At 38.1% G+C, this 26,036-nt stretch overlaps 2 protein-coding genes across 3 annotated transcripts in view; both read right to left on the bottom strand.

Annotated features, from left to right (window-relative positions):
* Positions 1 to 16,811, bottom strand: part of LOC121322820 (long-chain-fatty-acid--CoA ligase 3-like) — a 31,005-nt gene extending 14,194 nt beyond the window's left edge. For both annotated transcript variants that reach the window (XM_041263160.1, XM_041263161.1), the window contains exons 1-3: positions 16,671 to 16,811; positions 6,708 to 7,136; positions 3,428 to 3,605 (exon numbers count right to left, since the gene is read on the bottom strand). In XM_041263160.1, the coding sequence (XP_041119094.1) occupies positions 3,428 to 3,605; positions 6,708 to 7,058 (529 nt within the window). In that variant the 5' untranslated portion in view covers positions 7,059 to 7,136; positions 16,671 to 16,811. The remainder of the gene's footprint in view (positions 1 to 3,427; positions 3,606 to 6,707; positions 7,137 to 16,670) is intronic.
* A 2,494-nt stretch (positions 16,812 to 19,305) lies between these two features.
* On the bottom strand, positions 19,306 to 25,744 carry LOC121323612 (2-acylglycerol O-acyltransferase 1-like). The gene is made up of 6 exons (XM_041264761.1): positions 25,345 to 25,744; positions 24,068 to 24,246; positions 23,340 to 23,544; positions 21,809 to 21,983; positions 21,457 to 21,656; positions 19,306 to 19,941 (listed from the first exon to the last, which is right to left on the bottom strand). The coding sequence occupies exons 1-6, from the start codon at positions 25,439 to 25,441 to the stop codon at positions 19,787 to 19,789; spliced, it is 1,011 nt and encodes a 336-aa protein (XP_041120695.1). The 5' UTR covers positions 25,442 to 25,744; the 3' UTR covers positions 19,306 to 19,786.
* Positions 25,745 to 26,036: the final 292 nt, after the last annotated feature.

Genomic DNA, 26,036 nt, shown 5'->3' with positions numbered 1-26,036 from the left:
AGTTTTTTTGATGGTCATGCATTTGGCATAATTACTAGCTCATCTCGTGTTGCACATAACTAGAAATCCCACACTGAGCTGCACTCTGTGGGACTGTCTCAGAGCAAAGCTGGGTACGTCACCAGTCCACGACTCATCACAGCTGGCAGATAACAGCACAGCAACAAACTGCTCAGCTGGGGAGACCCACAAGCCACCTGCAGTCCTGCAATTCAAGTTACAGGAAACAGCTCACTGGTGCTAGGTTCAGGGGAAACAGTGCCAACAGAACTAAAAGTGATCAATTAGAGTACTAATAACTGGAAAGCAGTAGCCAATCATAAAGTCTTCAGATGCATCTATAGTTGTAACCTTAGTTTGTGAACTGTATATTTGTCACACTATATGAATATCTTAATTTAATTGGATTTTTTTTTTTTTTTTAAAGAATGAAATGTGCTCATGTTGATTAAAAAAAAACCTTCCATAATAAAGAAGTAAAAGGAACTGTATTAAAATTACAGGACTGTGTTCTACAACCAAATCCTTAGTGGTTTACTCGTGTTGTGCACTGATTTCCAAGGCTTGTAACATGTGACTACTGTATTGAGGCATTATAATAAAAACAGATGGCTGCTTTACTTGTCTTCCTTGTGCTTCACACACTGCAGCCAATCTACATTCCTCTATGGAGAAATATAAACCAAATTCAAAAAAACATGACCATACAAAGAACACTGAGCAATAAAATGGGTATCCCTGTTGCCCGAGCAGTACATTACATGTACACTTCGTCGCCTTAGGTATCGGCAAATATTTACAGGAAAACCAATGTATTTGTTAATATAATGTGGATAAATATAGGTCTTCAGTTAATCCAGCATGTTTCGCTTAGTCCATTTCTAACGTACAATATTCAGTACTAGTGTTTTGGTGCACATGGCCCAGCACATTGCTGCTTCTCATTTGGTGGGAGCCGAGTAAAGGGGAGGAGTCTGCACTAGTTCCCACAAGCTCTCCCAGCTCAGTCCAATGACCCCTGTATCATAAACAGTAATTCAAAAACTGTGTTTTTTAAGCAACCAGGACTTGAATCATGGACTCATTTGCATTTCCTGTTTCCCCTTTTTGTTTTCACAATTAAACACTCAACTGTAGATTTTTTCTTTATTATATGGGAATGTTTTACTTTTCTTCCTTGCTCAGTGTGCGCTGAGCTTTTAATTTTACTAGGATTATCTCTTGTCAGGTCTCATGATGTCAGTTTATTATCCAGAGCCTGCTATTTCTCATCGCTAAGCACAGTAATTCAATACCTGTCCATTAAGATCTCACTGTATTCTGTGGTTCACCAGGAAAATTCTACTTCATAGTAACGACTTTTTTTTTTTTTTTTTTTTTTATCCCATCTGTATTCTCTTTACGTGGGCACTGCAGATGCAATAAACAGGAGATGAAATTTCTTCTTCTGAACATATGTTTTCATATTCAATATTTATAAAGTTGGTTAATTATTTCCTTTCTTTTCTTTCTAAACATTAAAGAGTAAATAGCAGGGTTCTGGAAAATATAGCGTTACACATCCCATGTGTTGCTGCAACCGTTTAAATAACGTACCTGTAATTTTTCTTTTCATTGTTAACACCCTGACAACTTATTACACCTATAACTTTAAACTCTGTTTCAAAGCTCTTTTCAAAATGGCTCCTCTAGTGCCCTGATGATAGTGTCAGGATTATTGCCCACATTGTCACATTTTTTTCTGCTCTTCCTGCAGTGATTTAGAAGACAGATCCAAAAACCCAGTGCACTATTTTGAAAAGAGCTTTGAAACAGGGTATAAAGTTCTATCTGTAAAAAGTTCTCAGAATGTTAACAATGAAAAGAAAAATGACACAGGTACGTTATTTAAATTTTTGTAGCAACACGAGGGAATGTATAACACTATAAATTTTGGAACCCCGCTACTTACTCTTTAACACAGATCACATATAAACACTACAAGTCAATTTGGCATGCAAAAAATTACAGCAGTCATTGTTCAGTTTTACAGACAATTTCCAGAAAGACTGGAGGACAGGCTATAGGAGACTAAAGGAGCTAAAGATGCTAAAGAAATGGAATTCCCTTCAGCTTTGCCCAGAGAGTACAGTAGTATTGCAGTTTTCAAGTCAACACATTGACGTCATGGAGACGTTAATGTGTAGTGGAGATAACTGCAAACCCTTAATGCTAGCTGGGGCTGGAGACTGAGTCATTGAGTTTGGCAATTTGTCAAACGTCATAGAGCTTCCAGTAGTTTCAAAAGTCTGCAAACAGTGGAATGACAGCTGGAGTTCTTGAGTCTTTCACCTTGGATGTGAACCACTGCTTTAATCATTCTTCAGAGTCATTTCTGATAACTGGAACTGACTATTTCAATAGCTGTGTTTAATTACTCAGAAACTGTTTACAATATGAGCTGTATGATGACGTCTTTAGTATCAATTGATGTTATAACATCAGATATTTAAATAGCTGAAAAAACACTTAATCTTTTTTTGCGTAATTTGTTTTGTTCAGCAAATACAGGGTTAAATGAGCTGAACGTTGACAAAATTAGAGAAACTCAAACGGAGGTTCAATTCAACGTCTGTCCAGTTAGAGGAGGGAAAGCTAATAAACCAGACTAAAGACCATGTTTTGCTAACAAGATTTTCTGTCTCATGTGATAGGCTACGTGAACATCTGATGTTGACAGAAGAAATCCGTTTCTTTCAAGTCAGCCAAGTTCATGTATGTTTACACAGGGGTTAGGACACGAAACATGTCAGACAGCAGAATGAAGGACGTCTCTCAAAAAAAATAAAAAATAAATAAATGTGTGTCAAGAAAAATACATAACATCCATCCATCTATCTATCTATCTATATTCTCTGAATAACCAACACAATATAATTTTTCAATTAACTGCTCACTTTTAGAAGCAGAGCCTGATAATTAAATATGGGATTCAACACCAAACAGCAAAGTAACAATAATCCTGCCTTCAACATAAACTCTAAATAAGGCGATATTTGTTTGTTACAGTAACATGGCCTTAATTGGTACATATTTAATCCAACTACCACCCAGAGATAAAGTGTTACATAAGTTCATTAAAAAGTGAACAAAAGCATGCAAACTAAACTGGTCATTTTATCCCTGTAGAAAGGAGGCCTTTCGAATTACATTCTTTTGCCTTGCGCAAAACAAATCATGTAACAGGCATTATGTATTAGACTAGCTTCCCAGAAGAAAAAAAAAACTATTCTGAAAACTTGTTTTAGAAAGCAGAACAATAAAATAAACACAACTTAAAAAAAAAAAAAAACAACATCTGCTTCCCTATCTTTCTAAAATCTGTTTTTAGCAACGATGTTTTGTTAGCATTTATGAAATCAAGTCTTAAAGTGATGAATTTACTTACGAGGGAAGTTGTACATGAAACAGGCCTGTGCAGTAATTATCCATTCGGCTCTTGTCTCACAAAAGATGGCAATATTAGACTTTGGCTTTTGCCCCAGCGCTGCCAGACCACTCCCAAAGTGGGCAGCAGCAAGGTAGGTCTCTGCATACGTCAGCCAGTTATACTTGCCAAGGATTACCTGCAAGGAGAATACAAATAGGATGGTTTTAATTACAACTGAATTCATGAGGCACATAATACATATACCACATACTGTACGTTAGCCTGACAACTACTGTATAATATTTTGGGCTTTGCCCGGGCAAAACACAGTCTGCCCGCTGCTTCTTGAGAAGAGTCCGAATCATTCCCTCTGTTCTTTAGTTCCTGTCCTGAGCGACAGGCAGACCTTTGGAACAAGGAACATTGGAACAACGAGAATGAGAAACCCCATTGACACTTGCTTACTACCATCGGTAACAGCCGGATAGGAATCAAGATATATATAAAACCTACATCTCACTTCGGAACAAGGAACATTGGAACAATTAACATGAAAAACTCCACTGACGCTTGCGTATAAAAGGTCATTATTATTATTAATAACAACCAATAATAATAATATGGAGTTGTATTGAACTGTCCATTCAGACAGAAGGATGGAGTTACTGGGTGGAACATGAATGATTAACTGATTCACCTTTGACAGTGTTTATAACAAGCAGTTGGAAAGTGTACTCAGCGGAGTGACAGAGTGTAATTACGTATGTAAAACTAGATTTTATTCAAATTTTGTTTAAAATAAATTAGTCTTATATATCTCATTAAATATTTTATATAGTCATGTCGTTAATAAAAATACATTTTTAAATAGATGCCTATTTTCTGAAACCGGACTTCCTGTGTAGTTTTTATGAATGAGATGAGAGTGTGAGTGAATGACCCTACTCAGGTAGGCGGGTCAAACAAGCTCTTCAGTCTTAGCTCTGTCTCTGTTCCCTGAAAACATACTATGAACAAAAATATAAACGCAACATGTAAAGTGTTGGTCCCATGTTTCATGAGCTGAAATAAAAGATCCCAGAAATTTTCTATATGCACAAAAAGCTTATTTCTTTCAAATTTTGTGCACATATTTGTTTACATCCCTGTTAGTGAGCATTTCTCCTTTGCCACGATAATCCATCCATCTGACAGGTGTGGCATATCAGGAAGCTGATTAAACAGCATGATCATTACACAGGTGTACCTTGTGCTGGGGACAATAAAAGGCCACTCTAAAATGTGCAGTTTTGTCACACAACACAATGCCACAGATGTCTCAAGTTTTGAGGGAGTGTGCAATTGGCATGCTGACTGCAGGAATGTCCACCAGAGCTGTTGCCAGAGAACTGAATGTTCATTTCTCTACCATAAGCCGCCTCCAACGTCATTTTAGAGAATTTGGCAGTACGTCCAACTGGCCCCACAACCGCAGACCACGTGTAACCACGCCAGCCCAGGACCTCCACATCCGGCTTCTTCACCTGCGGGATCGTCTGAGACCAGCCACTCGGACAGCTGATGAAACTGTGGGGTAGCACAACCAAAGAATTTCTGCACAAATTGTCAGAAACCGTCTCAGGGAAGCTCCTCTGCATGCTCGTTGTCCTCACCAGGGTCTTGACCTGACTGCAGTTTGGCTTCATAACCGACTTCATTAGGCAAATGCTCACCTTCGATGGCCAATGGCATGCTGGAAAAGTGTGCTCTTCACGGATGAAACCCGGTTTCAGCTGTATCGGGCAGATGGCAGACAGCGTGTATGGAGTAGTGTGGATGAGCAGTTTGCTGATGTCAATGTTGTGAACAGAGTGCCCCATGGTGGCGGGGTGGTTATGGCATGGGCAGGCATAAGCTACGGACAGCGAACACAATTGCATTTTATCAATGGCAATTTGAACGCACAGAGATACCGTGACGAGATCCTGAGGCCCATTGTCGTGCCATTCATCCACCGCCATCGCCTCATGTTTCAGCATGATAATGCACGGCCCCATATAGCAAGGACCTGTACACAATTCCTGGAAGCTGAAAATGTCCCAGTTCTTCCATGGCCTGCATACTCACCAGACATGTCATCCATTGAGCACGTTTGGGATACTCTGGATCGACCTGTACGACAGCGTGTTCTAGTTCCAATATCCAGCAACTTCGCACAGCCATTGAAGAGGAGTGGGACAACATTCCACAGGCCACAATCAACAACCTGATCAACTCTATGCGAAGGAGATGTGTCGCGCTGCATGAGGCAAATGGTGGTCACACCAGATAATGACTAGTTTTATGATCCACGTCCCTACCTTTTTTTTTTTTTTTAAGGTGTCTGTGACCAACAGATGCATATCTGTATTCCCAGTCATGTGAAATCCATAGATTAGGGCCTAATACATTTATTTCAATTGACTGATTTCCTTATATGAACTGTAACTCAGTAGAATCTTAGAAATTGTTGCATGTTGCGTTTATATTTTTGTTCAGTATAAAATGACAAAAGTGAGATTCATTTTGGACTTTGACCAGGCATTGTTGGGGCACTCCTTTTGCCCGGGCAAAACCCAGAATGAAAGATCTTTGTGATTAATTTCGGACTTTGCTGGGCAATCCGCGAATCGCCCAGTTTCGGGGTTTGCCTGTAACTTACATACTATCTTCAATGTCTGGCCACACAGTAATTTAATGCACAATACCAGCTCACTTACATGAAGATTATGTCTTATACATTATAGGTTATAGTATACTAACAGCTCAAACCATTGTACAACAGGTTTTTAAATTGTATTTTTGCTTCAGCAATTCACAATCATTTTGATATTAGTTCAAACTCATTGCAGTACTTGAGTGCCCTCTAGCTCATTTTCAAATTCACTACACTTTTTAATATATAGGGCAATAGGACTTTGACATCATATGACTGCGCTAAACAATCCAAAACGGCTACAAAATCAATCCTAAAACACCAAAATTTCATAATAGGTCATTACATTAAAAAAAAACAAAAAAAAACAAACAGTAGGGATTCAAATGGATTAAAAGGATTAACTAACTGTTTGTCAGCGTCTTCCAACACCAGATTGTAGGATGGTTTTGAAGCACATAAATATTGTGCTTTGTAGATAGCAAACAAAACTAAAATACCATACAAAATGTGCCTTTCACCCACAAAAAACATATAGCCAGATTGATTAGCAGTAGCATGCAACACTGACAAGAGGATTTAAAACAAACATGCAGGTTTACTTTGAAGACTTCCTGTACTTACCTTTTTGAAAACTTTCCCATTTGGCTGGATCTCGTCTTCCTCGCTGATCAGCTCCCGAGTTCCCAGACAGTCCCTTTCCTTATATTTGTGTTTGGCAAATTCAAAGACTTTGTCCAAGGTGTCGCAGCCCGGATACAGCACTGAGGCAAGGCAGTGCACACTGTTCTCAGAGCGGTAGGGGCTCCCGGGGGTGCTATTCACAGGTCTCGCTTTAACTCGCTTGGCCCGCGAAAGGTTCTCACTCGCTCCAGACAGAAAGTACCATGGCAGAAAAGTTACAGCAGAGTACACCCATATTATCAAGTGCAAGACTTGTAAAAGAAAAGGGTTGAGATCTTCCTTTAACTTCATTCTTACAACTGATTAAAGCAGGCACAGCGGGTTCTACTGCGTTCTGATGGATTAGCAATGTAGCAACGTGTTGTTTACCTGTAAACAATAAGAAAAAAGGAACAGCCAGCAATGAGCTATATATTCACATAGACATAAGGCTTTAGGAATTTATAATTGAGTTCAAATTACACACACACACACACACACACACACACACACACACACACAAAGACTGGTACAACATTCAATTATTTCTATAGGAACCAAAATCGATGTACTTCTTTTGATCTATGTAAACATACATGGATACATTAGATGTTACTGTAAATTGTAGGTCGTTCATAAACCCAATGTACAACCAAGGGTCTGTATACTGTAATATTATTTTCTATTTTTTTATTGTTATTATTATGAAAAAACAGCAATACACAAACAAACTTTACAAGAACACAACAAATAATGTTTGTTCCCCATTATCCAGAAACTTAAAAGTGACTTAAAATGGCAGCAACATTAGGTCAGGAGGTAGAGGTTCCTCCTGAGAAGTTTACATATTGTAACATTGCATGTTATATATGAAGTATATCTCCAATGGTCCCTAAGATACAGTCGAAGGTGTTATAAAAGTGTGTCAGGTTCGAGCACTTCCGGTGACGCGCGCCGCGAGATGGTCGCACTTCATTAAGCTCCTGACTTACCCCTTATTTGCGTTTCATATCTACATTTACATTGCCGAAACACATCTACTTTTTGATTATATCAGCGAACAAAAGGCATGTTAATACTGATGAAACGAAGCATAAATTTAACAATTGAGAGAGTCAGTGCTAATCACACTGGCAGATTAGCTTTCTGCTGTGCCTCCATTCAGGGTAAGAAAGTGGCATTTGTTAGCATTTATGCACCCACCATCTACGACCGTTTATTCTTTCCATGGCTTACCAAAGAACTATTACCACTGATTATTCACTGATTATACAACTATTATTCACTGATTATGGTGTCTGATATGAACACCTTTTTCGATTCCAAACTGGATAAATCCAATATTTCTATCTCTAATGCACAAGCTTTGGCCTCTAAGGCACTTATTCTTTTTTCTAAAGATTTAAACTTAATTGATATATGGCACACAAAAAATCCAACGGCCAAAGATTATACGTAATTCTCACCTTACCATAACACATTTTCAAGGATCGATTATATTCTTTCCTCCTCTGAACTAAACCCTTTAGCTGGGACCGTAGAGTTTCTTCCTCATAGTCTTTCAGATCATAATGCAATTTTAACCACATTCAATTTAGCATTGATCCAGGGTAAACCGTCCAGGTGGAGATTCAATATTACACTTCTTCAAAATGACAAATTTATCTCACAACTTAAACCGAAACTGATTGAATTTATTAACATTAACAAGGCTTCGGTTTCTGATCCAGCACTGGGCTGGGCAACTATCAAAGGTTTTGTGTGCAACAATGCGATCTGGTTTTCCTCTCATCTTAAAAAAATTTAATTACAATTAATTTCCTAATTAGAGCTAAGCTGCAGGAAACTGGAAAAGGCTCTGAAATCTAATTACACCAGGGATACTGAACTTAAACTGAAGGCAGAAAAGGCAGAACTAAATAATCTACTAAGGCAACCAGTTTAGTTTTTTATGCATATCACCATACATAAGTATTAATCTGAAGGAAGCCGACCGAGCCACCTCCTTGCCCTAACTCTTAAGCGTCAAGAAGGCAGATGTAATATTCAATCAATTAACTGCTCAGTGAAAGGCCCTAGCTCAAATCCGAACGATATTAACAAAACATTTAAATCCTTTTTCGCAAAATTATACTCCTCTGACAAACAGCCCTCCCCTGGCAACTGCCAAGCCTTCCTACATGATTTGAATATTCCTAATATCTCTGCAGAGGAGTCAGAGCAACTAGATTCTCCAATCTCAATAGACAAATTACATCAAGCTGTAAAAACCACTAAAAAAAGCAGCTCTCCTGAGATCGACGGTTTGCCAGCTGAACTATATCTAGCATTGTGGGATACTCTGGACCCAACCTGGTTATCCACATTAACTCTGCAATCACAAAGGGTTGTTTTCACCGAGACTGTAATACTGCACTGATTACGGTACTCTCTAAACCCGGCAAGAATCCCCAGGAATGCGCAAGTTACAGGCCTATTTCCTTAATCAATGAGGGCATTAAAATGTACGCTTGGGTTATTGCTCTCCATCTGGAGTAGGTTATCAATGGTTTGATTAATCCTGACCAAACTGGTTTTATTAAGGGTCGATTAGCATCCGACAATATTCGTCGCTTACTGCATGTTATTGCTGAAGCTGGAAAATTGAATTCACCGAGTGGGCTATTATTTCTTGATGCTGAAAAAGCTTTCAACCGTTTGGAATTTGGAACAACATTAATATTTTAACCGGTGGCAAACCCTTTTCCTTGGACTCGTGGGCCCTCAGGGGTATACACGTGTTGAAAGATGTAGCTGGTCACGAGTCTATCCTAGAGTTTCAGTGCTATAGTATCCCTAGCACCTCTTTGTGTAGACTGAGATCTGCTTTAAAAACATATGGGGGTTCCAACTTAACCCGTCACCCAGCAGTGGATTGGGTCCTGGGGGCAGTATGGATTCCCCGAAGGGTATAGGCTGGTCCCAATTTCCCCATCACCCGAGGTAGGATGAATAGTATATATATATAGATCTCCCAGTCTCATATATATATATATATATATATATATATATATATATATATATATATATATATATAATATATAAACATCTCACTGCACAGTCCCCTGCTCCTCTCTCATGTTTAAAGCTATGGGAAAAAGATATAGCAGTCGGGTGGGACTATAGATTGGGAAGCAGTGTGGTGTAGTGTTTTTGGAGCGTCTAAAAACCCAAATCACCAATTTATTCACTTTAAAATATGCCACAGAACATATTTGACCCCTCGTAAAAGACATTTTATGGGGCTAGCCCCCCACCCATGTTGTACTTTGTGCAACCTAGGAGTACCAGGCACTCTAATGCATATACTATGGGACTGCCCAGATGTTCAGCTTTTTTGGGGGCAGGTAGAGGATTCCATTTCTGCTATTATCGGAAGGCACTTCCCACTGGACCCTGCACTCCTGGGTGATGTTTCTAAATGTCCTCTCTCTGAGAATGAGCGTAAATTGTGGCTGGCAAGCATGACTGCTGCAAAGAAAATGATTGTGCAGCGTTGGCTCCCTCCTCATCAACTCTCCATGCAGCACTGGCTACAGGTGTTTTTAGACATTATTTTTTTGGAGATGTCTTCAGCCAGAGACAATGGAACCAAAGTTTCCACCTTACTGATGTGGAGAGACTCAGCAACTGCAATTAAGAAATGACTATTGTTGTGATCAATATGCACTGATCATTTATTTGTCGTCAACCCATGTAACGAAGGGGTAGGGGGTGAGGGGTGAGGAAATCTTTCCAATATCTTTGTTCATTTTGTATATAATTTTTCAATAAAAATTTAATTACAAAAAAAAAAAAAAAAAGTACATCAGGTTCATAACATACAAGCAAACTCTTACACTGAGATTGGGGATTAGAGATCAGCTGAGATCACTGAGATCAGCTCTCAATACTGCTTGGCACAAACAGTCAGTTACCATCGTGCTTTTCAATGCTACCTTTGACAAAGCGCCTACCAGCAAGTTTTTTTAGAAGCAGAGCAGATTTTTAGTAATGCTAATATTTTAAATTTAAAAGGTGCTTTGGAGGTGGGGGGGACAACCACCAGGGGGGGGGGGCCAGGGGGTGCAAGTGTGTGGCTAAGTATGTGCACTTGCCTCGCGCACTGAATGCATGCCTGCCATAGGACTCCCCTGGGTCCTAAACCCTGTTTTGTACCTGGAGGGATTGCAGTAATCACACACCGGCCAGGAATTTTGTAGACATTAAAGGTTTGTTGACATACGAGAGTTTAACAGTAAAATACAGGGGAAAATCTGTTCCTGGAGATGTCCGGAAGATCGCTCCAAAATACGGGAGACTCCCGGTGAATACGGGAGAGTTGATAGGGTCTGTAATAGTTTTCTTCCAACTTGGAAGGATATGCTGCTTAAGTAAGCTAATCACCAGAGCAGCTAGTAATCTGTTTTTATCTGGGTAGAAGGGGTCGCCACTAAAGATTAACTGACACATATATAAGTACAGATATACTGCATGCTGTAACATCCACCCACCACCGCATGATACCACACACAATTATTTTTAAAACTGATAAAGCATTAATGTAATGCAATAGAAATTTGTCTTTAAGTTCTATGGTCAATCACCGTCTAGAAAGTGTGAACTGACTGGCTTTTAATAGTACAAGAACTACTGCATTCTCTTTCAATTACTCCAGTACCAAAAGGCAAGCAAATTAAGTATTATCTATAATTGTTTTTGAAGTTATAGATAAATTATCTGACTTGTTAATAAATAATTGGTATTAATATTTAATTTAAGAGCTAGTTTGTTACGGGAATGTATACATTTTAGCCCTTGTTGCAGATACTAAAAATCAGACTGATACCAATAATATGAAATACATTTTTGGGGTAAGTTACAGCAGGTCAACCCTCAAAATGTTTTTGCAGACAGGTCTGTTGGGAGAGAGACTACAAGGTACAGCAATTCCTGAAAATAACAAATTGTACATTCAAAAACTAGTTCTTAATCCTCTTTACTTTATACATTGTTTTGTTTGCATCTCCAATAGCAGTAGTAGGCTAAAGCATTGCCTGAGGTTTCCTGTAACTTTAAATACACTGTGACCTGCTGTACACCTACTCTAGATATATTGGATTACCCTGACAAATGCTCTTCAAATATTCAGGCAGCAGTCAACAATTAAATTATTAAATTAAACCCAATCTAATACAATTTTGCCTTTTAATGATCAACCAAGTTTCAAATGAGAAGATTTGCTGCTGGGGATTTCAATGTATTCAGTACTTTGCACATCAAGTAGAACAAATGAACAGGTCCTTGATTTCACGTGAATAGGCAGTCCTTGGAAACTACAGTGTTTTCTAGACTGGTGGAACTGGAGACTGGATGTTTAAAAATAATCCCTCTACAAACTCCAGGCCTCTCTAAATCGGAATTTGCACCCAATTAATCCTAATACCCGATAATAAAGTCATGAGTGTACATTCAGTACCTTTTTGCCATCAACATACATAACACTTTTCAGCACAAGGCTTACTTTGAATAAGGGGTACAACGATTCATAGTGCACTGATGAACTATTATCCTTTTATGTTAAATGTATATACAGTATCAAAAGGCTACAGTCTATGTATTGTGATACAGTGCATAACCAAGAGCACTGCTTTACACTGCTACTGTTCTTTAATGACAAATGGATATGACTTATTGTTGGATATTAATACATCTTCCATTATAGTCCTTGTTATTGACCTCTTAACTAAACAGCATGTTATTATTGATCATTTAATTTCATTACACATAATACAAAAGTAGTCCATCAGAAGTCACACAATAGTATCAGGCATACAGCATTAGTAACATTAAGTCTACTGGTCTCCAGTTTTTTAGTAATTCAACAGAATGGATACTTGAAAAAATATTGTGCAAAGCCTAACTTCATTTTTTAAATGTGATTTACACTTTATCCTCAACACTGCAGTTCACAATATTTTATATGTTTGCATGAATTAAAAATCATACATTTTTCATACTGCAGCTATCAACTAAGTAACTTGCAGACAGTTTTTCAAAAATATACAGCAAAACCTAAATGAAGTGGCCACCAAAGGGTCAGAACATTTATAGCGGTTTGTGACGGGAGCTGCTTAATGCTTCTGTCAAAGTTAATGTGACTGTAAAGTCAGGTTTTACTGTATAATTGCATCAGCATTTTCAAGCAAAGCTGTTGTGAGTATAAACACTAAAGAAACGTACCTGTTTATAATCGTTTAGTTCCTTCAGAGTCTGACAAATGAACTCAAAATCAAGTAGAATCTTAAAAAGGCAAGCACTGTAAAGCTATTACAGTGCTGCTATGACAACAGCCAATAAAGTGTGAGCTGTTTAATCACACCCAGCTTAGCTCCCAATCCCCTGCTCACAGTCAGTGCAGTGGAGTAAAGACTGATATAATGACGTACTCACTAAGACTGCCCCTCATCCAACCTGTCTACGAGGTAGGATAGTCAATCATGCAGTACGCCTTCAAGAAGAATGCGTTCAAGAACAAGCCAATCATATTTACAAATTAACAGTTCCTCAATCCCATTTTTACACTCAGTTACAGAAATACATTTTTAAAAATCTGTTTCAGATAACAAACAAATAGATTGTGTGTGTGTGTGTGTGTGTGTGTGTGTGTGTGTGTGTGTGTGTGTATATATATATATATATGAATCAGAATTTGGAAATTCTGGCCTGTGGTTGGTTAAAACCTCATCATAGGAGCAAAAATAGATTGAACTGTTGCTATAACATCCTTACACCAACGGGCAATAGTCTCCCTCTGTCATGTGATTGGTTCACAGCACTGCCAGTCCCGCCCCTTTTCAAAGGAACTCTTTTCACTTCCACGTCTAACAAAAGAAAATGGCTGAATGCAAAAATTGAACAGTGACTCTGTGACTTAACATAAAATGAATTAAAAACATACTAAAAAGAACGATGATCCAAACACTAAAATGGTGATTAAACATCACTGTCACGGTTATCTGACCGAGTCAAATTCAACTCGACGATGTAAGCAAACATGACATCGGGGATCTAAGCTGTATTATGCAGCAGTCAGCAAGCCAGTCAGAGAGCTGTACGCCAAAAAAACTTTGATACCTATGCAGCATGAACTTCAAAAACATGTTATGTTATTTATTTACTTATGTTCTATCAACTATAATTAAACAAAATATATAAAAGTTATATTTACTGTCCAACCTTGCCTGACTTATTTTCTTGTACGACTCATTAAATATGTACTGCAGACTCAGCTCATAGTGGAAAATGAAATGCCCCTTGGCTTCGGGCATTATAGCCCTCTGTTGGTAATACCAACAAACCCCACTAGATGGAGAACATCCCCATGTTAGAAACATAAAAAAACTTAAGAGGCTTAGACACTGGAGACTGTCAGTCAGTCAGTTGTTACTAAAAAATACATGATAGGGAGACGCTACTTAGTCATACGTATCATATTGCTTATGATGGTTAGCCTGTGTTTTGTTTGTTTGTTTGTTTTTTAATTTAGTAGCTGGCAATAATTTTTATCATTTTCTCCTCCACTTAGAATAGCCAATTATGTTTAGGCTCAGCTCACCACTACCACCCCCATGCTGACTCGGAAGGGGCGAAGACAGACACCGCTTCTTTACACACTACAGGCCCACCATGCAGCCACCTCAGAGCTACAGCGTCAGAGGACAACACAGCTCTGGGCAGCTTATAGGCAAACCTGCAGGCACCTGGCTAGACCACAGGGGCCGCAGGTGCGTGGTAAGCCGAGGACACTCTGGCCAACCTAAACCTCCCTCCCCCCAGCGCCGCTCGGCCAATTGTGAGCCTCTCCCTTGAAGCTCCCGTCCACACTCGGCAGTGGAATAGCCTAGACTCGAACAGGCAACATCCAGGCTATAGGATGCTTTTTTTTTTTTTTTTTTTCAGGGCTGATAATTGTGGTTTGCCCTTTGTATCTCTATATAACTTTAACATACAGTACACAGCACAGAGCCAGTTAAACCAGAACGGCCACACTGGTAATACTGTACAACAGTGGTGTCCAATCATGGTCTTACTGGAGGTTTAATTGGTTTAATTAAACATTTTAGAACAGGGTTGGAACAAAGACCAGGAGTGGAAGGGCCAACTTTAGCCACCCCTGTTGTACTATATGTATGCAAGTCCACCTCACAATAAGGGGTTAAAAACCCACCCTTGCAGAAGGTATTGGAAAAGGTTTGTGTTTCAATGGAAGATGTAACCTAATTGGACGGGAATGAATAGAAATGTGTGGAATAAATAATTAGCACTCAAACCTGGCCACATGTATAAAAAGCACAGGCTGACTTAACACAATTCAAGGCAGGAACTCAGAGAGAGAGGATAGTAAGTGGTGTTCTTGGGTAGAAAGCGTGTTTGAACCCGACAGAAGGTTAGTTTTGGTTTGTATTGTGTTTTGTTTTTGATAAATAAGTGCACCACCCAGTGTGTAACAGCAATGGTTGCATGGGACTCCTGTTTTACCTGCACTACCACTAGTCACTGTCACATCCAAGAATTAACAATATTTAAGTGCAGACTCGTGTGAAAATCAGCTAAAAAAGAATCTCTGTATATTTTAAATCATGGTTGAGAATATTCTCAGGAATTGCAATTGTAGCGTTTAATACAAATATGGTTGTTTTTTTTCCAGTTTTGTCAGTTCCAGTATTACAAGTAAATATACAGTTCAAACTAAATTCTGCTTTGTGCAACACACTTTTTGGGACATTGTATAAATACAGCAAATCAAATCAAGCATTGCAAAATGCATGGGAAAGGAGAATACCAAGAGATGCCCAAGGAGAAAGGATTTGGCACAGCTAGGTTTAGAGCCGACAATGAAACTGCAACCCACATTGTCTATAGCAGTGTTGTAGCCGACCTTCCAATGCAATACAATCTCAATGTAGGAGCCACAGTAGCTAACTAGGCCTCTACCACCGGGGGTTTAAAGCAGTAAGTTGCCACGCACAGGCCTACCTGTATTGACATGGTACAAACTGCAGAAAACAAAGATACTATAGTATTGTTGCAGTACATTTATTTATTTTTAGATCCCAGAAATACTGTGGTTGAAAAAAAAATAATGCAAGTACTATCTGTAATTTGCTTCGATTTTGACTAAAACCTTATTATATCCATAAATTACTAGATAATAATAGTTTACATACACAGAAAAACGACTTGCTGTGGTTGGCTTTACATTATCTTTATAACGGCCTATTTGTTGTAAAAACCTTGCTCCATAAATAAACCTACTATAATTATGTACATCGATAACGTCTGGTACACACGATGCAACGCACTGAATCAATGCAAGTACGACCGTAGATCTGTGTAAACAGAAGCAAGCTGTATTCCACCGACAGGAATCCTTTATTGGCGATGGAAACGTGCTAAAGCAAAGCATAACGTAATTATTTTTCAAAATGCCTGATGATAAGACACAGCAGTTCAACCGAAGTCAATCTCCATGTAACCCGTTCAAGTTAATAATGACACACCATCATTTGCTAGCTCTGTGAAATCCACTGTAATACTTAATGTGGTTAATTTTACAATACATAGTAAAAACAAATGCACGCACAATGACAAACACAGATATACTGGTTATTGTTCTAGAATACAGGGAATTGTCGTGCTTGTGATTCCAACGAGAAGCTTTCTACGCATTCTGGACCCAGCCATTCTTTATATATTTATATATAGATATATAGATAGATAGATTACACAAAACCTCGCAGTAATATGGTACAGCCGCATCACACTCCTCTACGGTACACGGACTGGCTTTAAATAAAAAAAAAAAAAAAAAAAAAAAAAAAACACTGTGATAATCTCACTCACCTGCTGGATGTTAACCCGTGTCGTTTCACTAATTAATATAACCCTACGATGTTTAAAATCTAATGTGTATATATAATTATACTGTTTGCCTCTTGACGCCGGCCTCCTGTCTGCCGGAAGTGGCTAGACAGTCAGGCTAAACTGCGATCTCATTGGTCCGCAGAAGGTGGCGCGTATTGGGGAGGGAGGCGGCCTCTGATGTCACCGAGGAGAAGAATGGGGGTTACTCGCGGTCACCTGGCCTTCTGGAAAGCTGTGTTGGTTGTGTGTACGAGACGCAGGTTAATACTGCTAGACGTTTTTACTGCAGTGCTAGTCATTTCATACGCGCGTTACTTTACTGTATAATTAAACGGTTGGCAATCATCTAAATAATTTTATGTTAACATTCATATATACACTGGTTTATAACAAACAAAAATACCAATATACTAATTGTTTATTTTCTACAGGTGTGTGTCCTAGATAAGAAAAATTAACATAATTGAGAACAGACATTTCCCTCTTCACTCCCCAACTCAAAACATTCGTTTCACAGGAATGCTTCATTAGAGATAGCTATCCCTTTTTATCACAAGGTTAGTGAACTATGAGTAGATACAAATCTGTGTGTGAGGCCTCGGTTCTCCATTCAGTATCATATATAACACAGTGATGTTAATGGTAATTTACCATGTGATATGAGCTTCAGTGGCTCTTCTGGGATTTTTCTTTTCTTTTCTTATTGTGTAGTTATGTTCCCCATGGTTATGTGCCAGTACCATAGAACTTCATGGAAATGAAAGGCCTTCATCTGTATTCACTCATCTGCTATCCTTTAAAACTCGCCCTTTGAGCTGAAAAACATATTTTGTTAATATATATATATATATATATATACTATATATATATATATATATATCATATATATGATCTCTTATCTTTACTCCAATGAGTTCAAAGTTCGCAAAGTAAATAACAATGTTAAAACAAAAAATAACTGGGCGCGTATTGGAATTTTAATAACACAGTACTGTAATAGGTTACACACCACACCCATAAGAACTTTCCATTTATGTTTTATGAGGGGGTATTTTTGTATCGTATTGTGCAAACACTGGTGGATTTTGAAACAGAATAAACATATCTGAGGATTATTTCTCAGAACACCTCCTACAGCTAACCGTATAGTCCAGCCTAATTTTCATCTACACACAATCATGATTTGCACAGGTTATGTTTTACTGTGCAAACCCTGAGTGAAATAGCTGGTTTCAACCTTGTGGAATGGCCTGAATTTCAAGCTGAAAATTAGAGGGATCGATGCCAAAATCTTCAATATAGACTTCATGTATCCAGTTAGACTATAACTGTTAGAGGCTTGAATTGAATCACGTTGTGCACTAAACTGTTAATTATCAAAACAAGCAACAGCAATGTTACAGTTTGAAATATCAGTGTTTTAGTGGGGGCAAATGCATATGCAAGTTGAATTGTAATTGTTGTTTTTTAAATATATAATTGTTATAAAAGAGGTATTTTAAAGATTTTTTTTTTCTAGTATTTACCACACTATAGCAGCTACAGTGCAAATACAAAACTCATAGACAAATGTGATGTTAACAAATTGGATTAAGGGCTCATACAATACAATGTACTCTGTGACCTCAATTTTACCAGAATCTCCTGTGACATTACTGTCTGGTGGATTCTATTTTTAATACTTGATTGCTGTTCTGGCTCCAGATACCCATTTGCAAGATAAACCTGACACTATGTGTGCTCCAAAATGTTTTTGTTCACCTTATCCATACACAATGTCATTGCATACAAACAGAAAGGTTGGGTCCTGTAGATTTCCAATGCCTATGTTATTGTCAGGTTCTGAACTATTTACATGCACTGTGTGTGTATCAAGTAAGCAAAAACCCTTAATATGCCCCATTATACCATTATTTGAATTGTAAAATGAAACAATAAACCATCGTTATTGCCACTCTATTCAAACTATTCTATTTGCTTAATTGTCAGCACATGGATATAACCATTCCAGGTTTTTACAATCTAGGCAACAGAGATTACCATAATAAAGAATAAAAACACACATTTGTAGAATACACAAATAATCAGAGAATGGCCTTAGTACCCCTCAATGCATTTTTGGAGTGGAAACAGACAAGTCTTGTCCGGTATTTCTGTGATTTGGGCTTCTATAACATGTCTATCGCTTGTCACCATATGTTGCATGTTTTGTAATCTAGATCCATAGTTCCAGAAATGGTTTCCACTCCATAAGCAATAAGGATGCAGTCTTGATGGGCACAGTGGCCAATGCCACTATTGTGTGGAGGAGAGACAGGGTGTTACCCAAACACCCACTATCATTTACATTGTCACTTACATTTGCTGACATTGCTGTCTAGGGCCTATGCATATAGCAGTACATGATTTTTATTGTAAGTGTATAATTGTCTGGGGTCGTGCAGTAAGAAATAGGGAGCTCAATATTTTTCTTTTACAAGAACAGTAGTTCTGAAGTTAGCTGAAACTGTAAACAAAGTATTTTATTTTTAAAGCTTTTCTGACCCAGTGAAATAACTGGACAATTTAAAAAAAAAAAAAAAAAAAAAAAAAAAAAAAAAAAAAAACGCTATCTTAAGCATGCACTTGTGAATTGAAACATGCACTGAGTTAATTACTACTGATAATTAAATAATAACAGTACAAACACAAAGTATACTTACAAAAAAAAAAAAAACAGACCAATCATATAATGCTCTTATCTCATAGGTTTTCTGTATGTGTGGCTTACTGATTTCTCTATTCCAATGTATAAAATCCATGGGCTGTTGCACGACTCATTGAGACTTGGCATATATAGTTCTTTATTTTGTTGTTCCTGCCTAAAAGTGTGCAGGTTTTTCAAAATCTACTAAGCACCTTTACCACTGCAATATTAAACAGAAAGCTTGCAGTTTTCCCATGGTTTGCCATTTTAATGTGCTTACGATACCTCTCTGCTTTACAATGCTTATAAAGGTATAATAGATGGATCTGTTAAGTAAATGGGGGTTCAATAATCCCCTAAAAAAAAATCAATCAGTAGCCTGTACTTCATCAGCCTTGCAAATGAGCTTTCATTTAAAGACAAGATGACCTTGTTCTGTTATTCCATACTGGGCCTTGTGCTCCTCAAACAGCCCATTCAGCTCATCCAGGTACCTCTGGTGAAGCTTATCCACCTCTTCAGTGGTTGGACTTGCATTCTGTTCCACGACAATGGGTTTGCCAACTGCCAGTGAAAGAAATGGAAATGAGTTTAGCATTGTTTCCATATATTTGCACAAAAGCTCTTGGATTGGAAACGATCTAGGTTATAATAGTGCAACGTGTGGAGTTCCAGGCACTATTTGAATCATAACCAGTTTAAACTTCATGTGCTTTGGTGGTGGTTGCTATCCTCGACGGTCTTAGAATGGAAGCAGTTGTGTGGATACACTGTACTGCAATTCACTCCTGCACTTGAATCTGAACGGACAACTAAGCAAGGTTGGAAAGGTCTATGTATTAGCTCCAGGGCGAAGTGGGGCTGTGTTTAACTGGCATGTTGTGGCCAGTGTTAGCCTTCAAGTCTTCTAAATTGAAAGCAATAATCTAATCATCACTATGGGGTCCTGTCAGCTCAAGTGGTTTGAGGGAGTTACTGAAACCCTTAAATCGGCGACTTACACTCACTTCATTATTTTTTTTTTTGTTCAAAAGCCCTTGAACGAAGGTTTAGAATAATACTAATAATAATTGTGTTCGCCATCCCCTTCATGATTGAAATTAAGTTAAAGGTCATCAAAATTGTAATTTGTAGTAAGATCAGATGCTTTTACACAGCTCTTCTGCACACATTCCACACTTCTCCTGGTGACTAAGTAGCTTCTTTCTAGTTGTACAGTATTACTTTTGTAACGTCAAAAGTACTAATTTGTAACGTCAAAATTAGGCTCTTAATAATCTGACTGTATTTTGGAGCAGAACCTCTTCGTTGTTTATCAAAACAACCAGTAAGTTAAAGTTTAAAATGAATTTACATTTTCTGGTTGTCTCCTTTTTTCATTTTCTGTAAGGGATTCAAAAAATGATTCATGTTCTGTAAAACTAAAACCATAATTTTACCGCTTCTACCCACAACTAAGTGGTTCCTCCATAATGTAAAAATGTTTTCGTCCATTTCAGAAAATAATAATTGGAGCAAACTCAAACCAAATCCATTGTGGTTAACATGGCAAATATCTGAAGCAATTGATTTGAGAGTTCCACTTAACACACGTATGTTCTAACTTTAAGGCAGCTGATGAATCATGTTAAAACAACCACTATTATTGTGTAATGATGACTAACCAAGTGTAGTTTTACACAACTATGTGGTGTCGAACTGGAAAGATCTAGGTAAAAGATTATATTGAACCTGCAGTTTATCTATAGCCACCTGTTGCATCAGCACTCTGCAACCAGATATAAAGATCAAAGATCTCTTAAATGTATTGCTTTTTAATTTTCTTTCGCCTACCAAAACCTGGTTATTCCATATACAAGTTTTGCATAATAAAAGCACAACAATAAAAATATATAAAGCATAGGGAAGCATTATTATGGCCCAGAGAGGTATGGCAAAAGCATATTTTAAAAAAGAAAAACATAATAAACTATGGTAACTTTTATAGTACTTTTGAAGTATGGAAAAAACTGCAAAATGACAATCAAATGTACCATGGCAAACTTTCATGACGTGGCATTGTATAACCCAATATCTTACCAATGGTGTAGATAGGCTTTCTGAAAGGCAAGACCCCGAAGCTGTACTGGAATACCCCTCGAGCATGGAACAAAGGCAAGGCAAATCCCATTATTTTCCGAAGCCTGTTCTGGATATTCCGAATGACAGAACCTTCGGGATTCTCCAGCTGGTTAAAGAGTTCATTCTCACCAAAGGAAAACACTGGAACCAGGTGCGCCCTAAAACATTTGAAACCATAAAAATCTGCTTCAATTTATATAAACACAGCGCCCCATAATAATAGGGTTACAGTAGGCAGCCAGGACCACACCATTTCAATTAGTCAATAATAATGCACATGATGCAGTTGGCCAGAGTTTCTATTACTCACCCGTGTTTAAGGGCGAGCTTGATAAACCCTTTCCGGTGGAGGGTTTGTAAAGTCAGACTTCCTGGCCGAGCTTCTAAAGACTCCTCGGCTCCGCCAATCACAATGACAGAGATGGCCCCCGCACCCTCCTGGCTCAGAACATGGGTCACACTTTTCTTGGAGCAAGAAACTAGACCTGCCGTACACCAATGAGATGTAACACAGTCATAAGAGGTGCAGTACAAGAACACAGAAAGAAACTGTGTATTTTATTTCAAATAAAATACAGGGGTTACAATCTATTTAAAACAGCAACTTTTTGAAGCTCATTTGTGTAAGGTACTGTATACAGTAATATGTACTGTATTACATGGTAATGTCCCAACATTTTCTTTTTCATTGGCAAACAAAAGAACAATTAAAAAGTCACAATTGGGCTGGTTTTCAAAGTTCTGGCAAAAGCCCCCGATAAAGATTAAAAAAAAAAAAAAAACTTGGAATGAACATATCAGTTATTTGAGAAGTATAGTTAGGCTGATTTTATTAGTATTTTACCATTTTGGCCAAATTTGATTTAAAAATCACCCTTGCATCTTTTTTTGTTCTACTACCTGCTACTGTTCTTAATACCAGTTCAGCATCAAAAATTTTAACACTGTGCTTAAAGCCCCAGTAGCATTTGCCCCAGTCCACCTGTTCTCGTCAATTTAACTGATCACAAACTTCACGGTAATTCATGGAGAAACCCTACACAGGCAGCTGTTCTGCCCAGTTTGGATGGTTCAGATGGTTTAATAAAGGTGGCTTTGTCAGGTAAACAACAAATTACTTTACATAAGTAAACAGCTACATATAACACAATATATATATTTGTCATGCTTTCAACACATGCCAGTGGACTGGTACCTTCTACCTAGTTAATATTCAGTGCGGTTGTGAAACCGTTCCTTGTGAGTACTTCTATACATCTAATAAGCAAACAATTTCGTGGCTTTACAGTGATGACAAACACCTTTATCTTTAACACATCCATCACTGCATACTTTGCTGACACATGCCAGCCATGTCCAAGAATAAAGTACTAGAATATTCAATGCTTGGGTAACATTCCTCAATGAAGATGGCGGAACATTTGGAAAGGTTCAAAATGTTCACTTTCAATAATGAAAGAGTTTAAATACTTGATTACATCCGTTCTAAAGAACCCTTAAAGTACAAAATGAGCTTACAAGATTCATGTTGGACCATGAGATAAAATGCATCATCAAAATGTTGTAAGAACTGAGGAAATGAAATTCGACTGCACAAGAATGATATCTGTTTTTAATGATATTTGGTATTAAAACTGCAAAATGAGTGTTTGTAAGTTTGTATTGTTCAGTCAACTTTAAGAAGATTGGGACTTGCCACTAAATGCACTATGTGACTGACCAATATATCAACAAGGGCAAGTTAATGCAGAACTATTCCCAGTAGCATGTATTTATAACTTCTATAAATAGTGTTATGCACATTGTACATTCAGTATATAATGTCAGGTCAAAAGGGTTACCTGCACTCATAGCGTACTCTCTTAAAAAAGGAAATTTGAACCAAAAGGGAAGCACATGAAGATATGGGGTCAGACCAGGGAACAGCTCCTGGAATCCTGTGTATTCCGTGCAGAAATTCCCAAAGGCCCCAGCAACAAGAACTCCGTGGGGGTGAAACCCAAACAGGTAGCGGTGCTTGGGATCCAGATCACAGGTCTTAATGAGCTGCACATCAAAATAAAGAAACCAGTGAGTTTCGTGGAATCCTGTCTCTGAACACTTAAACACGTAAGGGCATATTATAAAGCAAACTGCCAGCAACCTGTATGGTGGACTGTTGATTAATGTTAATGTTTGTAATTTTTGTATTTAAAATGAACTCCTATCTGTTTTCAACAAGAACTTTTTTTTTTTTTGTAACATTACAGTTGATTTTTCTCCTTTTGAAAAGCAGGGGTTGATTGACAAAGCTTTCCATCAAAGCAATCTAATTGAGAAATAGACTGACCTCAGATCTATGTGATGGAATCAATTCAAATGATTCCATTAGCATTCCATTTTAAATACATTAATTAAAAATCTATATTTAAATAGCACACATATGATCCATATGAAGACAGTATATCGACTTTAAAACAAGCTACTAAAACAACAAGCAAAAAATCCTGCATGTGTTTTTTGTTGACTATGCTTGTAACTGGTTTCACATGTTATGCCTTTAGGAAAACATACAGCACAGCTGACTTACATGAATGGGGAAGTAATCTCGGAAATGCCTCCAGATTGTCCATTTCCTGACCCAGGCACACCTCCTACCCCCAGTCTGTGGTGTGTCCCAGTCCAGATACAGCCACAGTCCATAGAGAGCAGCAAAATGCCAGTACCCACTCAGGACTGCCAGAACAAACACCCCCATACAACACTGTGCTGCACACAGGAAAAAAAACAAAAACAAAGGGGCTTATTAAAACACATTCACTACAATTACCTGTCCCTGCTGACATGAATGCTGTATACTGGCATGGCTATAAAATCATTCAGCAAATACGTTCCAAACTGAATTGAAGTTAACCCAAGCATTTCTCCAAGCAGTGTCCCAGCGAAATTATGAGGCACGTGGGACTACAGTCAGGCATGGCGAGTGCTTCCCTCCCAGCTCTGCAACAGACCCTTAACCTGGACCTCTCCTGAGAACTAAAATATTGTTCCTTAATAAATACAATTGTGATAACAATCTAGTTTGTTTACATACCCCCAAAGATGTACAAAGAGAGTCCCTTTGATTTCAGTGTTTTTTTTGTTGCTGATATGGACTCAGGTAACCAATAATTTCAAAACTACACAGGCCTATGCTTCTTTCAGTTTAGAGGTATTCAAAGATGCATGTAATATGATGTTACATGATTTCATTGTGATGCAGTTTAGTTCAATGATCACAGCAAAAGGGTCGCAACCAGAACCCTATAAATCATGGGGTCTGATTACCAGCACACCCTTCGCTCATCCTGAGACATTTGTATACTCACAAGACATGTAGGCATTTTGTGTGCCTCATTCCCAGTATGTCATAACTGCATGTAGAGTTTGAACTTTACAGTCAACCACAGGAATGGAAATAATTATTCCATTGCACAGAGGTTCTGCCCACACCAGGTTTTACTACCTGCTTGATTAGCTACAGTGTAGTTAGCAAGCTAAGGTGTGTCTTACTAAACTCATAGCAAAAACTGGAATGGATCAAACTGCTATGCAGTAGGTGTCTTATTTCCATCTCTGAATAATTCTCCTAGACATTTTTTCAGTTGTTTTTTTTTTTAAATCAAACACACATAAATATTAATAACATAAACATATAACGTATTCATTAACATTTGCTTTTAAAAATTATTATTTAAAAAAATACAGCCAAATGCAAAATAAAACCAAAAACCCCAAATAACATATACAAGCTCTGAATAAACTGTAACAGATGCATACAGCATACATCGCAACTTAGAATAATGAAAAAGTATTTACTGTAATTACCCAGAAAAAGAAAGGTGAAGACCCAGTACAGTACAGCAATTGTTTGCATGCGTCTGTTGAAAGGAATGTTTATCGGAGCGAACTCAATCTTCACCATGGCCAATACTGGTATAAAGAAAAAAAGTGTTATACCAGTAAATAAACCAGTGCCTGCTGTTCGTTTGCCAGAAACTTCCGAGATGTTAAAAAAGTCGCCTAGTTCAGGAACAGAACCGTCCAATATGAACACACTGTATCTGTTCTACCTCGTAATAGTAACAGCAAATGTCATTCAAGAACACCGGGTAGTGCGAGAGTAATATCCTGCCACAACTTCGTCGAATCGTTCAATCATAAGGCACGCCCAGCATTGCAGCCTTTATTTCCGCGGTTGTTAACTGTAGTAAGCACGAACTCGTGCTTGTTTTTTTTTTTTCTGTGTAATTACGCTATTGTGTAATGCACTGTTTCTGAAATGTCATGACAACATTTCTCAATTTCTCCTAACGGTGTAAACTCGACGTCTTAAGTTTTTCAGGCTGTATTTCAAGAGCAGGGGAACTGCAGAGCGAAACAAAACTAAACAGAGCCGGTGCAGAAAGACGGGGCAATGTAAAACTGTACTAATTCTTTTGATTTGGGTTTGGATTTGTCTGGTTGAGTTCGGTATTTTAATTCTGTCAGCTGGCCCGTTTTTCTAGACCTATGGCGAC

Source organism: Polyodon spathula, chromosome 11 (assembly GCF_017654505.1).
Source record: "Polyodon spathula isolate WHYD16114869_AA chromosome 11, ASM1765450v1, whole genome shotgun sequence".
NCBI lineage: Eukaryota > Metazoa > Chordata > Actinopteri > Acipenseriformes > Polyodontidae > Polyodon > Polyodon spathula.
Note: the sequence above shows the minus strand (reverse complement) of the source record. Positions and strands in the feature narration are given on the sequence as shown.

Bases quoted from the DNA above. Each gene is read 5' to 3' on its own strand.
- LOC121323612 (XM_041264761.1), bottom strand. From the start codon at position 25,441: ATGGTGAAGATTGAGTTCGCTCCGATAAACATTCCTTTCAACAGACGC. The intron at 23,545-24,067 runs GTAAGTCAGCTG...TTTGATGTGCAG, and splicing joins GAGATTACTTCCCCATTCAT to CTCATTAAGACCTGTGATCT. The intron at 21,984-23,339 runs GTAACCCTTTTG...GGTGTACGGCAG, and splicing joins AGAGTACGCTATGAGTGCAG to GTCTAGTTTCTTGCTCCAAG.